The sequence below is a fragment of the Natrix helvetica genome, assembly GCF_964273705.1.
Source record: "Natrix helvetica genome assembly, chromosome: 1".
Taxonomy (NCBI): domain Eukaryota; kingdom Metazoa; phylum Chordata; class Lepidosauria; order Squamata; family Natricidae; genus Natrix; species Natrix helvetica.
Window position 1 is genome coordinate 14,396,471 of NC_138548.1, and position 15,301 is coordinate 14,411,771.

General features: G+C 47.2%; 1 protein-coding gene across 1 annotated transcript in view; it reads right to left on the reverse strand.

Moving 5' to 3' along the window:
• HAPLN4 (hyaluronan and proteoglycan link protein 4) overlaps positions 1–15,301 on the reverse strand; it is a gene marked incomplete at its 3' end in the record, with an annotated part of 31,089 nt that overhangs the window by 15,407 nt on the left and 381 nt on the right. Inside the window, exons 2-3 of the mRNA XM_081938875.1 lie at positions 12,573–12,935; positions 927–1,229 (exon numbers count right to left, since the gene is read on the reverse strand). Of these exons, the coding sequence (XP_081795001.1) occupies positions 927–1,229; positions 12,573–12,935 (666 nt within the window). The remainder of the gene's footprint in view (positions 1–926; positions 1,230–12,572; positions 12,936–15,301) is intronic.

Below are 15,301 nucleotides of genomic sequence, written 5' to 3' on the forward strand. Positions count from 1 at the left end.
TAAAAATCTAGCCCAGCTTCACTGATTACAAGTTTGAAAAGGCAACGTGGCTCCACCTGCAATCAAACTACACTTGGGGAGGGAGAGCACAAGCGAGCACTGAGGAGACCACAGGAGGAGGCAGGAAGCCAGGCAAAGAGCCATGCTGTAGTACACACACTTCCCCCCAGCCTCTTTCTTTTGGAAGGCTCGGCTCGGCTCCCCTCCGGCTTCTCTGCCTCTCCTCTCACCCCAGCCTGCCAGCAGGAGGTGGTGGGTGAGCTTTATTGTGTTCCAGGCATTTCCCACCCAGACAGCAGGCTGCATTTGCAATGGTGGAGGTGTTTGGGAAAGGCAGCAGGGGAATGGGGGGGGGGGATGGCAGAGGAGCTGCTTTCAAGCCACTGGAAAAGATATCCAATCCAACTTTTGTGTGTGGGGGGGTTTGTTTGAGAGTGAGTGAGAGAGGGAAGGGGTAGGAGAGATAGTCCAATCCAACTTCTGTGTGTGTGTGTGTGTGTGTGTGTGTGTGTGTGTGTGTGTGTGTTTGAGAGAGGGGGAGGAAGGGAGAGAGGGAGGAAGGAGGGGAAGGAGAAGAAAAAGAAAGAAGGAGCAAAGGAGAAAAACAAATGCTGTCGCTTTAAATTGGAACTGATCATGCTTGGCTGTGGAATTCTGGGAGTTGAAGTCCACAAGTCTAAAAATATTTGAAACTCAGCACTGTGTCAGTGCCTCACCAGTCATAAACCTCACCGCACGTCACTGTTGTTCAGGATGGTATAAGGACTCCTGCCTTGAACAGGGGGCTGGATTGGAAGACCTCCAAGGTCCCTTCCAGCCCTATGACTCTATGATAGCCACCAAAATGGCTCTCCAAGGGGAGAGAATGCAAGCAAGACAAGGCATGTTTGCACAAAGTGCACACGTGGCACAAAAGCTCGCCTTACCGTTCAGATTTGAAGTAAAGCAGAAGGCATCGTAGCGTTCACGGTCTTTGTGCCGGTAGCCGTAGTTCCTCACTCCAACGGGGGTGTCTTTTCGTCCACATTCATCCCGGGCCTTGGAGATGGGATACTGGACAGAGCCATCTTCCAGCCACCCAGCGTTGCACCAATCCAGTCCATCCAGCCAGGCTTCGTGCAACTGGTCGTAGGATGCCAGGATGCCATCCTGCTCTAGGCAGGCCTTCTGCGCTTCATGGAAATTCAGCGAGTAGCGCCCCAAGCGAGGGTGGTAGGGGAAGATCACCCCTAAAAGAGAGGGAGAGGAAGCCCAGGAGTTCAGGTCAAAGGCCAACCTTAACCAGGCTTACCGCACTTGGTGCCTTCCCAAAGGATTGGATTTCCAAGAAGACCAAACACAATGAAGATATTACCTAGCTGGGTAATGAGATGTCTGTAAGAAAACAATCAGGTTTAGAGAGGACCAAGGACCCATCATTTCAACTATGAGCTGTAAAGCCTGCTAGGCAAAAAAATGGGGCATGGGGTGGGGTCCAAGCAGGGGATGGTGGTCTCTTTTTGCTCCCAGCAGGCTTCCCTGACGCTTGCTAGGCCAAAAATGGGGGGTGGGGTGCTGAGAAAGATAGAAGGAAGGAAGGAAGGAAGGAAGGAAGGAAGGAAGGAAGGAAGGGGGGAGGGAGGGAAGGAAGGAAGGAAGGAAGGAAGGAAAGAAAGAAAGAAAGAAAGAAAGAAAGAAAGAAAGAAAGAAGAAAGAAAGAAAGAAAGAAAGAAAGAAAGAAAGAAAGAAAGAAAGAAAGGGAGGGAGGGAGGAAAAAAGGAGAGGAAGGAAGGATTACAAACCTGGCACTAGACACAGCTTCAGAGGATAATCCAGGGCTGGAAGGGTCCTGGTGGTCATCTAGTCCAACCCTGCTCCAACAGGACATTGCTAAAGTGAGTTTCTGTCTTTTGATCCCCCAGTTACATGACTACATAGTCACAAGAACCCACCAAGCCACGCCCACAGAACCGGTAGTTAAAAAAAAATAGATTTCACCACTGGACAGAACTAATGCCTTACAAAGGGATGCCCACGTGGAAATTGAGGGTTACCCCAGTGGTGGGATCCTCCCGGCCTAACAACCAGTTTGATGATGGCGCATGCGCACAGTTTGAAGAAATCTCCACTTCCGGGTTTCTTCGGAGGAATAACACAGCTGATTTGCGCGGCAATTGGCTCTGTTGCGTGAATTAGCTGAGGAAATTAAGGTAGGGAAATCGGCGGGTGGCCCGTTTGATTGTCGGGCGAACCCATTCGCTCCCGGCTGATCGTCGGAGCTACCAGTTCACCTGAACCAGTCTGAACCGGTAGAATCCAACCCCTGGGTTACACCATTTAAACCACTCTTTGAAAGGATGTCAATAGGATCTTAGATTTTAAGGGACCGTAAGTCCTCAAATCCCAACCGTCATTATTGTCGTCATCTTCTTCATCATCGTCATCATCGCCTCCACCATCATTACAATTTGTATCCTGCCTGACTCTCAAAGCCTCTGGGTAACTGACAAGTACAAACTTTAAAAAAATACAATAAGGAACAAAGTAAAACATAGTAATGAGTAAGGAATGGAGGGAGGGAGGGAGGGACGAAGGAAGGAAGGAAGGAAGGAAGGAAGGAAGGAAGGAAGGAAGGAAGGAAGGAAGGAAGGAAGGAAGGAAGGAAGGAAGGAAGGAAGAAACAATCCCAGGCCAGGAGCCATTGAAAGAGGAAAAAAACAATGAGTCTATCCTGGGAAACTGGAGGGTGTGAGAAAGAATCTCAAAATAACTCTGGCTTGATTCTCCTTGATATAAAGGGGATAGAAATAAATGTTGTTAGGCTTTCAAGATGATCTTATCACGTTCAACAACAAACCCTTTCTTTCCTTCCTTCCTTCCTTCCTTTCCTCCCTCCCTCCCTCATCTCTTCCCTTCCCTTTCCCTTCCTTCCTTCCTCCCCTTCCTTCCTTCCTTCCTTCTGTAGAAAGTTAGCACCCACCCTCCTAGAAGAATGAAACATTCTAGGAAATATTAAAAAGGCAGAATATTATACCTTCCTGGATTAAGAAAAGGAGATACATGCTCTTAGAAAGCAGCCCCCACTTTTGTTAATACCCCAGAAAGACTGGGCCAATTTATCTACAACACAAAAGACGTTCACCCTCAGGACATAATAGGATTAACCCTCTACCCAGCTCATCAAATGGCACCTGAGAAGATTACATCACCCAGCAATATTCAACCAAGCCTAGGACTCTAGACAACCTACAAAGTTATCCTTGCATGGCCCCATGGGAGTCTGACAACCAATCAGAGTACATTTCTTTCACAGGAACAGGAAGCTCCAAGGTGGAGCCCAAGAGGGCATAAATCTCTCTCCCTTTCTCACCCATGTGCTCTTTTTTGCCCAGGACCTCAAGCCATGTGGTCCTGTCCACCATTAAACCATCTTTCCAAGCAGTCTCCATGTTTCCAGTGTCTTTCTTCCCACTTGGAACCGAACCCAGATGGACATTTCTTCCATCCCTCCCTCCCTTCCTTCTTTCCTTTGTATAAATCTAAATTTCACAAAGAAAGTTCCCTGTGCAGAATCCCTCATTGCATACATGCATCCTACATATATTAATCCATCAAACGAAACAGACGGGAAATGCTACAGTTGTGAGGCTAGGCCGGGCCCACAACTGATGCCGAGAAGCAATGGAAACCCTCTGATGGGGGTCTTGTCTGAACGAATTGAACAATCCAACTAGGCTCTGCGGAGCCAGATCTCAGAAACACCTGCATCCCTGGCAGAAGGCGAGAACTGTGTGGGGAAGGGAATTAATTTGAGATTACAATACTAAATAGGCACCTTCCTTGGTAGATGTGCTTTCCTTAACTCAGGGGTCTCCAAACCCCCCCCCCCAGTTGTAGCCCACTACTGGGTCTTGAACCATTAAAAACTGGGCCATGGAAGTGGTAGGTGAGGACATGCACACATCCCCACATCCAATGAGCAGCAGGGTAAAATGAGGGCATACGGACATGCCCGCCACTCGCACAGAATCATCCCCTCTACCCAGAGGTGGTATTCAGTCAGTTCTGACCGGTTCTTATAAACCGATAGTGGAAATTTTGAGTAGTTCGGAGAACTGGCAAATATCATCTCTGGCTGGCCTCGCCCCCATCTATGCTCTGCCTCCCGAGTCCCAGCTGATCAGTCTTCTTCTGTTGCCCTGCACAGGAGAATGGAGCTGGAAAGCAAGTTAGTGGGGTGGAGAGGGAATGGGGATTTTACAGTATCCTTCCCCTGCCACGCCCACCAAGCCACTCCCACCAAGCCATACCACGCCCACAGAACCGGCAGTACACATTTTTGAATCCCACCATGGCCTCTACCCCCTCCTGACCAGTCCCTAAAGCTGGAAAGATTGAGGAATTCTCCCTTAGCCGAACCATCCCCCCCCCACAGCAAAGTTAGTACTTCCAACATAATTATTTTTGATTGCATCAAGCCGCTTCTCTTCTCCGTCATCCCACCCTAACTCAATCTCATCAGACTTCAGCTGAAGCTATATTTTCAGCGAAATGAGATATTGATTTAATGCAGCAGCAAAAGTCAGAGAAAGTGTTGGAGGGTGAAGGGATTCTCTAAGCACCTAAGATTCTCTCTGCAGCGTTCCATAGGTCACGAAAGCCTCTAATAAAATTAGTCAGCAAAGCTGCTGCCAGACTCCAAAGGTTTCGCTGCCATAAACTAATGTCTGTGATGACGATGATGTTATCCATTCAGTCACATCAGACTCTTGGTGATTCTATGGGGGTCAGGTCTCTCCACGTCTTCCGATCTTGCATACTTTGATTTGTTCTGTGCTCTGACTGGTGTCGGCATTGATGGTGTCCAGTTAGAGTTCCTGTTTGCCAGCATGTCTTTGGGTGATTTTTGTTCTGGTAGGGTGCCAAGTTGGCTCCTTGTCCAGTCGCCTGGGCGACTTGTTCTGCACCATCTGGCCACGCCCACTTGGCATCCCCTACCCGGCCACACCCACATGGACGCATCCACCTGGCCATGCCCACCCAGCCATCCCAAGTCAGCCACCTTGAGTCATCCGTGCCAAGCCAGTTGCACCAGTGGTGAGATTCAATTTTTGTTTACTACCGGTTCTATGGGTGTGGCATGGCTTGGTGGGTGTGGCAGGGGAAGGATACTATAAAATCTCCATTCCCTCCCCATTCCAGGGGAAGAACACTGCAAAATCCCCATTCCCTCCCGATCAGCTGGGACTCAGGAGGCAGAGAATAGATGGGGCGGGGCCAGCCAGAGGTGGTATTTACTGGTTCTCTGAACTACTCAAAATTTCCATTACCAGTTCTCCAGAACTGGTAAGAACCTGCTGAATACCACCTCTGAGCTGCACCTTTGCGTCGACCCATCCATGCCCATCTGGCAGCACTCTGATGGCCACACCCACCAAGTCACACCCACCAGTCTGCAGTGAGTTATCCCATTCTGTCCAGCCACCATGTAATTTGGCGGCTTGGTTTCTTTTTACCGCTAACCCTTCCAAACATGATTGCTTTCTCTAGTGAATTCCCCCACATAACATGGCCAAAATAGTGAGGAATGTGGTGGGCAGCAGGTAAGTGGATGCCAGCTAACAGGGGCTGCCGTGATGGATCTGCAATGGCAGGTGCTCTTTAATATTATATTTCTAAACTGCTTAGAAGTTTTCACTTTCATTTTTACTGCTTGCCCCTTCCTCCTCACATTTAGAGCCTGGTGGCACAGATGCATTTCTCTTCACACAATCATACAGTTTGTAGTGTACGTAGAATTGCAAAACGATGGGATAAAGGAATATACCTGAACTTTGTTTTATGATTTATCTCATGGTTACTGGGAAATTGTGTGAATACATCAATGCGCAGTGCATGTTATCCCAGCTTGCAGAGCTTGGATTCATTGAAGGAGTTTACCCAAAAAATGTCAATATTGCAGGATATACAGCCTCATGCTACATAACTAAGCTCCATTTCATGCTGCATAAACTAAATTATTAATGTATCTTAAATAGAAAACTATCCTTTGATAGATTTTTTACTCCCAAAACATTTTATTAAAATAAATTTGATATAAAACAAAAAAAGTCATTTAAATGTTTAAAAATCTGTGTTTTTTTAAAAAAAAAAAATCATCGGTTTTTATGCACCCTGCTTCTGGGTGATGTGTGGACCTATGATGTCACTAGGAGATCAGCTCAACTCAAGGGAGATTTTAATGTTACTGTTAACCTTTCAAGCCCTAAATCAACGTTCACTTTTACAATGTTCTAAAGGTGATTTGGAATCCAACATATTCATTACTCCAGACCAAGCTGTCTTGGGGCACAAGTATGGACATAAATGTTTAAGGCTCATGTTATAAAGAGAAAGGATACATTGCTATAGTATAGGTACATGGTGGAGAATCTATGCCACAGGTGGCACATGGTGCCCTCTCTGCAGGCACGCGAGCTGTCGCCCCAGCTCAGTTTCACTGCACATGCGCGCGCAGCTCCCACCGGCCAGCTGATTTTTGCACCTCTGCTGAACATGCGAAAGACACGTGCGCGGGGGATGGTGGGGTTTCATGGGGTACATGCGTGGGGGGAAGGGAGAGTGCGGGCCGGTGCACAGTGCACCCCCCACCACGTCATTTTTGGTCCCAGGAGTCTTCCGGGAGGCCTGTTAGGCCCAAAACGGGGCACAGGGGGTGTCGCACGCATGCAGACACTCCTATACGTATATAATTCTCAGGAGCAAAGGTAGCACTTGGCAGTAGATTCTTCTTTCTCTGCGCTTCTCCTTTGATAGGGATATCGCCTTCATTTGGTTTTAGATGAGTTTTAAAGGTCATCTAAATTACGATGTGCAATCTATTATTACGGGAAATAATGAGCTGGCCCTTTTCTAAATTAGGCATTGATATCTGTTGTAAATTTTTCCTTACACTGATTTAAGTCAGACATCGCCGGTTGTTGCTTTTTTTTTATATTTTAAGGCTCGACAGTTGTTGGGTTTAAATATTCTTATTGCTGTCTTCCCAAACTGATCTTTGTGGTGAAAGGTGACCCACAACTCTTAACTACGTATATATCAGTGAGCCAGTTCCTTTCTCCTTATTGTTAAAGATCAGCTATTTTTTGTTTATTGTTTATTTTTTTGCTTATTGTTAAAGATCAGCTATTATTTACATGAAGGCTGTATATCAGGGGGGGGGGGTCAAACTCAAGGCCTGTGGGGTGGATCTGGCCCGTGGGGTGCTTAAATCTGACCCAAGGGGCCTGCTTGGAAATATGAAAGGACTGGCCCACGGTGCAGTGGTGGGTTACGACCGGTACACCCCGGTACGGGCGTACCGGTGTCTGCCTGGAGCACCAGGTATCGTTCCGGTACGCTGCTTCAAAGAGCCCACCCGTCCACGCTCCTTACCGGTATTTGAAGTTTTTGGGGCTTCCGCCGAGCAGCTGGAGAGTCGCGGAGCATCACGGAGCATCTCAGGTGGTAAGTATGCATGCGCACGCTGCGCGCATTCATGTGGTGAGTGCCCAGCCCTGTTGCACTGTACCAGTTGCAACAGGATCCGGAACCCACCACTGCCACGGTGCCTCTGCCAGCCAAAAGGGACCACCAGCAGGGGTGGGATTCTACCGGTTTGGACTGGTTCAGGTGAACTGGTAGCTCCAACTGTCAGCTAGGAGCGAACCGGTTCGCTCTGACTTTGAAGTGGGCCCGCCCGCCTGCCTGCCCCTGTGCTATACTCACGTATATTTACTTTTCCGAAATCCAGCTGATCAGCTCGCAGAGTGGATTGTTTTCCTCACCAGCAGTAACATGGAAGGTGAATTTTCTGTAAACTGCGCACATACAGTTTTCCATAAACTGTGCATGCACAGCACAAAGCGCACGCTCAGCAAACTGGTTGTTAAACCATTAGGATTCCACCCTTGGCAATGGGAGGGCCACATATGGTGCCCTTGTGGCCCATTTTCGGCCTCTACGACCTCCAGCAGCCCTCTGCTGGCCAAAAATGGGCTACGTGGAGGCCTCACGAGGCCTCTGTGTGGCTGGTTTTTGGCTGGCAGAGTACTGCAGGAGGTCTTGGAGGCCAAAAATTAGGTGTTTTGGCTGGCAGAGTGCTACAGAAGGTGCCCGTCCTGTCTCTCCCCAGCTCCTCGCAGCCTCCTCCCAACTGCCGGCCTGCGGAGGAGAACTACAATAATGAAGAAATCCAGTTTGACACCCTGTTGTATGCCGATATCTTCTAATGGATTTGTCTTCCACATACCCGGATTCATGCTGGAAACTCGTTTTGTACCCTTGCAATGTCTACCAATCGTCCTCACTCAATGGTGAAATTGAAATTATTTTACTACCGGTTCTGTGGGCGTGGCTTGATGGGTGTGGCAGGGAAAGGATACTGCAAAATCCCCATTTCCTCCAGATCAGCTGGGACTCGGGAGGCAGAGAATAGACGGGGGCGGGGCCAGCCAGAGGTGGTATTTGCCGGTTCTCCGAACTACTCAAAATTTCCGCTACCGGTTCTCTAGAACCTGTCAGAACCTGCTGCATTTCACCCCTGTCCTCACTTAACAATTGGTCATTTACTGACTGTTTGACATTACAACACATTCCCCCAGAGCTACATATGACCTGGTTCCAGAGTTCTGATGGCTTCACACATCCCCATGGTCATATGACCACATTACTTTAGGGTCAAAAAATACACACAGGAATAAATGGATTCGCTTCATCACCGTGGTAGTCACTTAACAACTGTCAAAAATAAAATCAGGTTCAGTCACATGGGTGAATTGCCTAGAATTGCCATTGTGCATCGTGACACAAATGTCATGATGTACAATGGCAATTCCAGGCTCCATTACTGGTGTAAGTCAAGAACTACCTGTAATATCTGGTCTTTGGGAAAGAACAATTGCAACTGCCTCCATTATAATCTTACTCTTGGGGAAGAATATCCCGATTCTTTTTAATATCTTGATTTTCTTACGAATTGGTTTCATTGTGTAACTCTGAGTTTTATCCCTTTCTTCCTCCACCCTTCCACCCCGTTACACATTCATATTTTCATGTGTCTGTGCCATATTGATCTAATTCTCACCTCACATCTCTGATTGACTTAAAGTTATGTTTTCAATTATCCGGTCCCTGGCGCGCTGAGGACCCTCGGTTTCCAGAGAAAAATAGACAAAAGAGCACTGCACACTGTTATATTAACCCAACATCTTCAATTGACTTGGTGCTCAAAACTTTGGATTCCCAGACACAATAGCCAAAAGGAAATGGTTAGTTCCATGATATCTGGGCTGCAAAATCCAGGCGTCTATTGGATCTGGTGGCCAAAAGATTTTCTACATCCACTTGCCGCAGTGGTGGGATTCAAATAATTTAACAACTGGTTCTCTGCCCTAATGACCATCTGGGTAGGTGTGGCCTGGTGGTCATGTGACCGTGTGGGTGTGGGCAACTCAGCGTCACTCACTTCGATGGGCGCTTCGCCTTAGCTGTTACAATGTAATAAGGGTTAACCGGAGAGGCGGTTTCTGTAAGCAGGGCAGTAAAGATTAGGCTAGAAACAACACCAGAATGTTTCCTTCCTGCCTTCCTTGCAGGATTAGCCCTGTAAAGTGGGAAAAAAACAAAAGGAGATTTCTTCCAACAACCGTTTTTCCGAACTGCTTAGAAAGTTAACAACCGGTTCTCCCAAATAGATACGAAATGGCTGAATCCCACCACTGATCCAGATATTTGCGGCCGAGATGTGGGCACTCCAAAGGTTGTATAGGTAGTCCTCGACTTACAACCACAATCAAGCCCAAAATTTCCATTGCTAAGCGAGACAGTTGTTAAGGTGAGTTTTGCCCCATTTTATGACTTTTCCTGCCACGGTTGTTAAGTCAATCATTGCAATTGTTAAGTTGGTAACATGGTTGTTAAGTGAATCTGGCTTCCCCATTGACTTTGCTTATCAGAAGGTCGCAAAAGGGGATCACATGACCCCAGGACACTGAAACCATCATAAAAACATGCCAGTTGCCAAACATTCAAATTTTGATCACGTGACCATGAGGATGCTGCCACAGTCGTAAGTCTGCAAAACAGTCATAAATTGACTTTTTTCAGTGTCATTGTAACTTTGAATGGTCACTAAATGAATGGTTGTAAGCTGAGGACCTGTAACCTGTAATCACAACACAGCTGGACAGCTTCTGTTTAGGAAATGTTGGAATAGTTCATTCAAAAGATTTCAATAAGGCAGAGTAAATAAAATTCACTCACAAATAAAGGAATGTCGATATCCAGAAGTTCCCCATTCATTTTCATATGTGTGTGTGTGTGTGTGTGTGTGTTGCATTTGTGCTGATAAATAAATAAAGAGAGACTAGTATAGATCTATTTCAAGCTATTTAGCTCTCATCAGCTAGCCATAAATAGCTTGAAATAGATCTATACTAGTCTACCTTTATTTATTTATCAGCACAAATGCAACACAAATGTAACAAAGGCAACATTAAAAAATGGCTTTCTGCCTGGATGGCTATTAGGGTGAGCTGAAAGACAGAAAGGGGAAGCAGTATGCCCCCTCCCATATTTGGACATACCAGGGGTTGTGACACAATAATTCTGGAACACCTCCAGCAATTTCAACCAAACTTGGTACACAGATGACTTTCTCTCTGGAAAAAAAAATTATTGTGGGGATAACACACCCTAACATCCCTTGGGGTTTGTGTTCTGTTAAGATACAGCTGTTGTGCTCTAAAATGGCTTCTACTGTACTGCCTTATAATGGCTTCTACTGTACAAGACAATGGAGTTGCCATGGTAAAGGCTTCACAGTACTCCACAAGGGGGCTCCTTCTGGTAAGGGAGAAAATCCAACTTTACAAATTACGTTTTGTCCGGACATTGTGAATGTCTAATACAGGACTGGGATAAATAAATACCCGGGCAATGCCAGATTAATAGCTAGTAAGAAATAAAAAGGCATAATCTGCCACACATTCACTTTTGTACTGAAAAATTAAAAATAATACCATTTTCTTCTCAGAAGAAAACTCATAAAGAATTCGTCCATTTTAGACATCAGTGAAACTCATCTGCTTTCACTTAAATTAGTCTGAATGCCAATACAGGTAGTCGACTTATAACAGTTTGTTTAGTGACTGTTTAAAGTTACAACAGCACTGAAAAAGTGACTTATGGTAACATGATCAAAATTCTTGGCAACTGGTTCATGTTCATAGCAATAGCCATAGTAATAGCACTTAGACTTATATACCGCTTCATAGTGCTTCACAGCACTCTCTGAGCGGTTTACAAGTATCAGCATATTGCCCCCCCCCCAAATCTGGGTCCTCATTTTACTGACCTGAGAAGGCTGGAAGGCTGAGTCAACCTTGAGTCAGTCAGGATCAAACTCCTGGCACCGTGGATAGAGTTTGCCTGCAATGCTGCATTCTAACCACTGCGCCAGAGGTGGGTTGCTCCCGGTTCATCCCAAATCGGGTAAACCGGTAGTAGCGGTAGCGAGAGGCTCCGGCCGGACGCTACTGCGCATTTGTGCGTGAGCGTGCCCAAACCAGTAGTAATAAAATTGGCAACCCACCACTGCACTGCGCCACCACAGCTCTATATTTATGACGGTTGCCGTGTCCCGGTGTCATGCAATCTCCTTTGGTGACCTTCTGACATGCAAAGTCAATGGGGAAGCCAGATTCATTTAACAACCATGTTACTAATTTAAGAACTGCAGGGATTCACTCAACCTGCATTCATTCACTTAGAATGCAGCTCTGCAGGCTAGTTCTGCTGACTGCCGACTGACTGCAATTTGCCAGTTCGAATCTCACCAGGCTCAAGGTTGACTCAGCCTTCCATCCTTCCGAGGTGGGTCAAATGAGGACCCAGATTGTTGGGGGCAAATAGGCTGACTCTGTAAACCGCTTAAAGAGGGCTGTAAAAGCACTATGAAGCGGTATATAAGTCTAAGTGCATTGCATGTATTTACAATGATTGCATTGATCAGTGATATGAGACCTTCCCAGCCAGCTTCCAAAAAAGTCGATGGGGGAAGCCCTGATTTTGCTTAACAACCACATGATTCATTTAACAACTGTGATTTGCTTAATGACTACGGCAAAAATGGTAGGAAGATCAGGCTCAACTTATTTAAAGACTGCTTCACTTAGCAATAGTCCCGATTGTGGTCATAAGTCCAGGATTATCTGTATTAATAAGAGCCCTCCATATGTTCTAGGACAGGGGTCTCCAACCTTGGCAACTTTTAAGACTTGTGGACTTCAACTCCCAGAATTCCTTTGCTGGCTGAGGTTGGAGACCCCTGGCCTAGGCAAGGCTGCTGGATGGGAGAATGCAAGATTGCTAACTACTGTTGTGAAATGTGGTAAAACTCATTTAACAATTGTCTTCCTTAGCAACAGAAATGTTGGGCTGAGTTGTGGTCATAAGTTGAGGACTACCTGCAAATCTACTCTTGATTCCCCAGGTCCTTTCTCTGGGAGATGATGACTTCCCCGATGCCCATCAACCAATCCACCTGCACCAACCTTCCAGGTCCAATTTCACCATTCCAGCATCGTCTTCTAGCTCGTTGGTCACCTCACACTCGTAGCGCCCGTAATCCTGAAGAGTGACATTCCGGATGATGAGGGAGGCGTCACTGGCTCCGTCCTCCTGCAGGGTGGTTCGACCCCGGAAGTTCCCAAAGGCTCGGCGCTCCTTCCCCATGGCTACAAAGACGTCCTCAGAGGACATGGGCTCCACCATCTTGGTCCACTTCAAGCGGATCTCATCGAGGTCGTGGGCCGACACATCGTAGTGGAAGTGGCAAGGCAAGATGATGGTGCCCCCGCGGTGGGTGACCACTTTTCCAGGTGCTGTCTGAACCACAACGGCACCGCTGTCGTCCTCTGCAAAGAAGAACAGAGACCTTCAACAGCATTTCAAATCTTGAACGGGGAATGGTAATAGCATTTAGACTTCTACACCGCTTCACAGTGCTTTACAGCCCTCTCTAAGCGGGTGTTATGACCGAGGCTTCCCAAGAGCATGAAGCAGACTCCTTGTTCCCACAAAAAACCCTTGTATTAATTGACTGTGAATTCTGCTCATTCACATCCAGCAAAGTCTTTCAAGGGAGAATTTACAGTCACAGACTTTATCTGGCTTGGAGAGCTGCCAGGCCGATATCTGCAGAACTTGGCAAGGAGCCTCAGAGAATCACTAACCAATTAAGCGAACCAATTGTCTCCTGCAAACTCCACTCCCCTTTTGCTCCTCTTTTATTTCCTCTGGAAGGGGCCATTCATTGTCCACTTGTGGATACTCCCAAGTCAATCCCTGTTCTTTAGCTACTCCCTTCGGTCTGGCAACTCTGCACATGCGCACACTGGGAACAGGCCCCAGCTGTTCATCTGCCTCATTGATGTCTGATTCTGAAGGCAGCTGATAACTGGCATATGGCTGTGGCCCCCTCTCTGCCTCCGACACAGAGCCCTCATCAGAGCCTTCCCCAGACTCCAAGACTGTCCCATCTTCCTCCCCAACCTCCTCACTGTCTGAGTCTGCTGCCAGCTCCACTGGCTGCTGGCAGCCATAACAGCAGTTTACAGAGTCAGCCTATTGCCCTCAACAATCTGGGTCCTCATTTTACCCACCTGGTAAAGATTTGAACTGCCGAATTGCAGGCAGCCGACAGGCAACAGAAGTAGCCTGCAATACTGCACTCTAATCACTGCGCCAGCGTGGCTCTCAGAAAGTCTGAGTTTGGGAAGTCAAGTGGTGCAGGATGATGTAGAAGCAACCTTTCACTTTTGACCACCATTTCTGTTGCTCAATGAGAAAGTTCTTAAGTGAGCTGGGCTTCATTTTACGACCTCTCTTCCCACAGTGGTTAAGGGAATCTGATTTCCCCCATTGAGTTTGCTGATCAGAAAGCCGGCAAGTGGGATCACTTAATCCCGGGATGCTGCAACGGTCATAAACACATGCTGGTTGCCAAGCGTTCAAATTTAGATACGTGTCTGTGAAAGTGGTGCAACTACCGAAAGGGTGAACAACAATGTAAGTCACTTTTTGTAACTTCAAACAATCATTATCATCTTCTTCTAATGACTCCATAATCCCTTGCATTGGAGTGGAGTCTAGGCAACTGAATGGAGCTGAGTGGCCGGATGCCCTTCCTGTTTGCCAATGCGGAGTTTTTTTCAGCAGATATATTCTTATTGTGTCCAGAGAGAGAAATGTCTGCCTCTAGCTAGGCTTGAACTCACAGCCTCCTGATTGTGAGGCGAGAGCTCCACCTCTAGGCCACCACACCACTCTTCAAACAATCATTAAATGAAGGGTTGTGATTTGAGGACTACCTCAGAGGTGGGTTCCTACCGGTTCGGCCCGGTTCGGCCGAGTAGGTAGTAACTCGGCCTGCCACACCTCCAAACTGGTTCTCTTGTTTTTTGCTTCTGCGCATGCACAGAAGCAATTTTAGTACTGCGCATGCACGCATAGCATGCTTCAAGTGCACGCAAAGAGCGTCCCTGACCGAACCGGCTGTAGCAGAAGCCGGAACCCAACTGGACTACCTGTATCGGGGACAGTGGTGGGTTGCAGCTCCCATTGCAACCGGTACGCTGCAACAGGAGCCAGGCATGCACCATGGGCACGGGTGCTGCATACGCATGTGCACCCACCGCCTGCAATGCTCCAGCTGCTCAGTGGAGCATTGCGCAGGCGCCGTATGCTGCACGGGTGTGCGCAGATGGCCCGTTTCCTTCAAATATGGGTAAGGAACGAGGACGGGCAGGCGGGCCCTCCAAAGCACCGTTCTGGTACAGTGGCTGCTGCTTCATGTAAACCTAAAAGCGGATAAGTTAGTAAAACAATTCCATGAGAAGTTTCCCGATAAGCCAAAGGGGTTAATTTTGTTATGTTAACTTTTATGTTATTCTCTTTTCAGGAAACGTTTTTCTTCTGAGGAGAGGCTGCTTGTCAGGCCTACAGTCATATTCCTTTTAGGATCTTTGGCCTGACACACTCTCTCTCTTTCTTTACTATGCTATTTCATTAGTGGGGAATTGGGAGGGGGAATAGTAAGGAGCAGAATGTGTTGTTGTCAAAATAAAACATTCCTTTCTAGAAGCCCAAGGTCATTCTTTGTCTCTGCACCTCTGCACCTGACCGGAACTAGATGGGTGGAACTGCCAGCATGGCAGAGGAAGATTGGACCATGTGATAAACTTGTGGGTGTGGGTGCAAGATCTTGAACTTTCAACTGGGT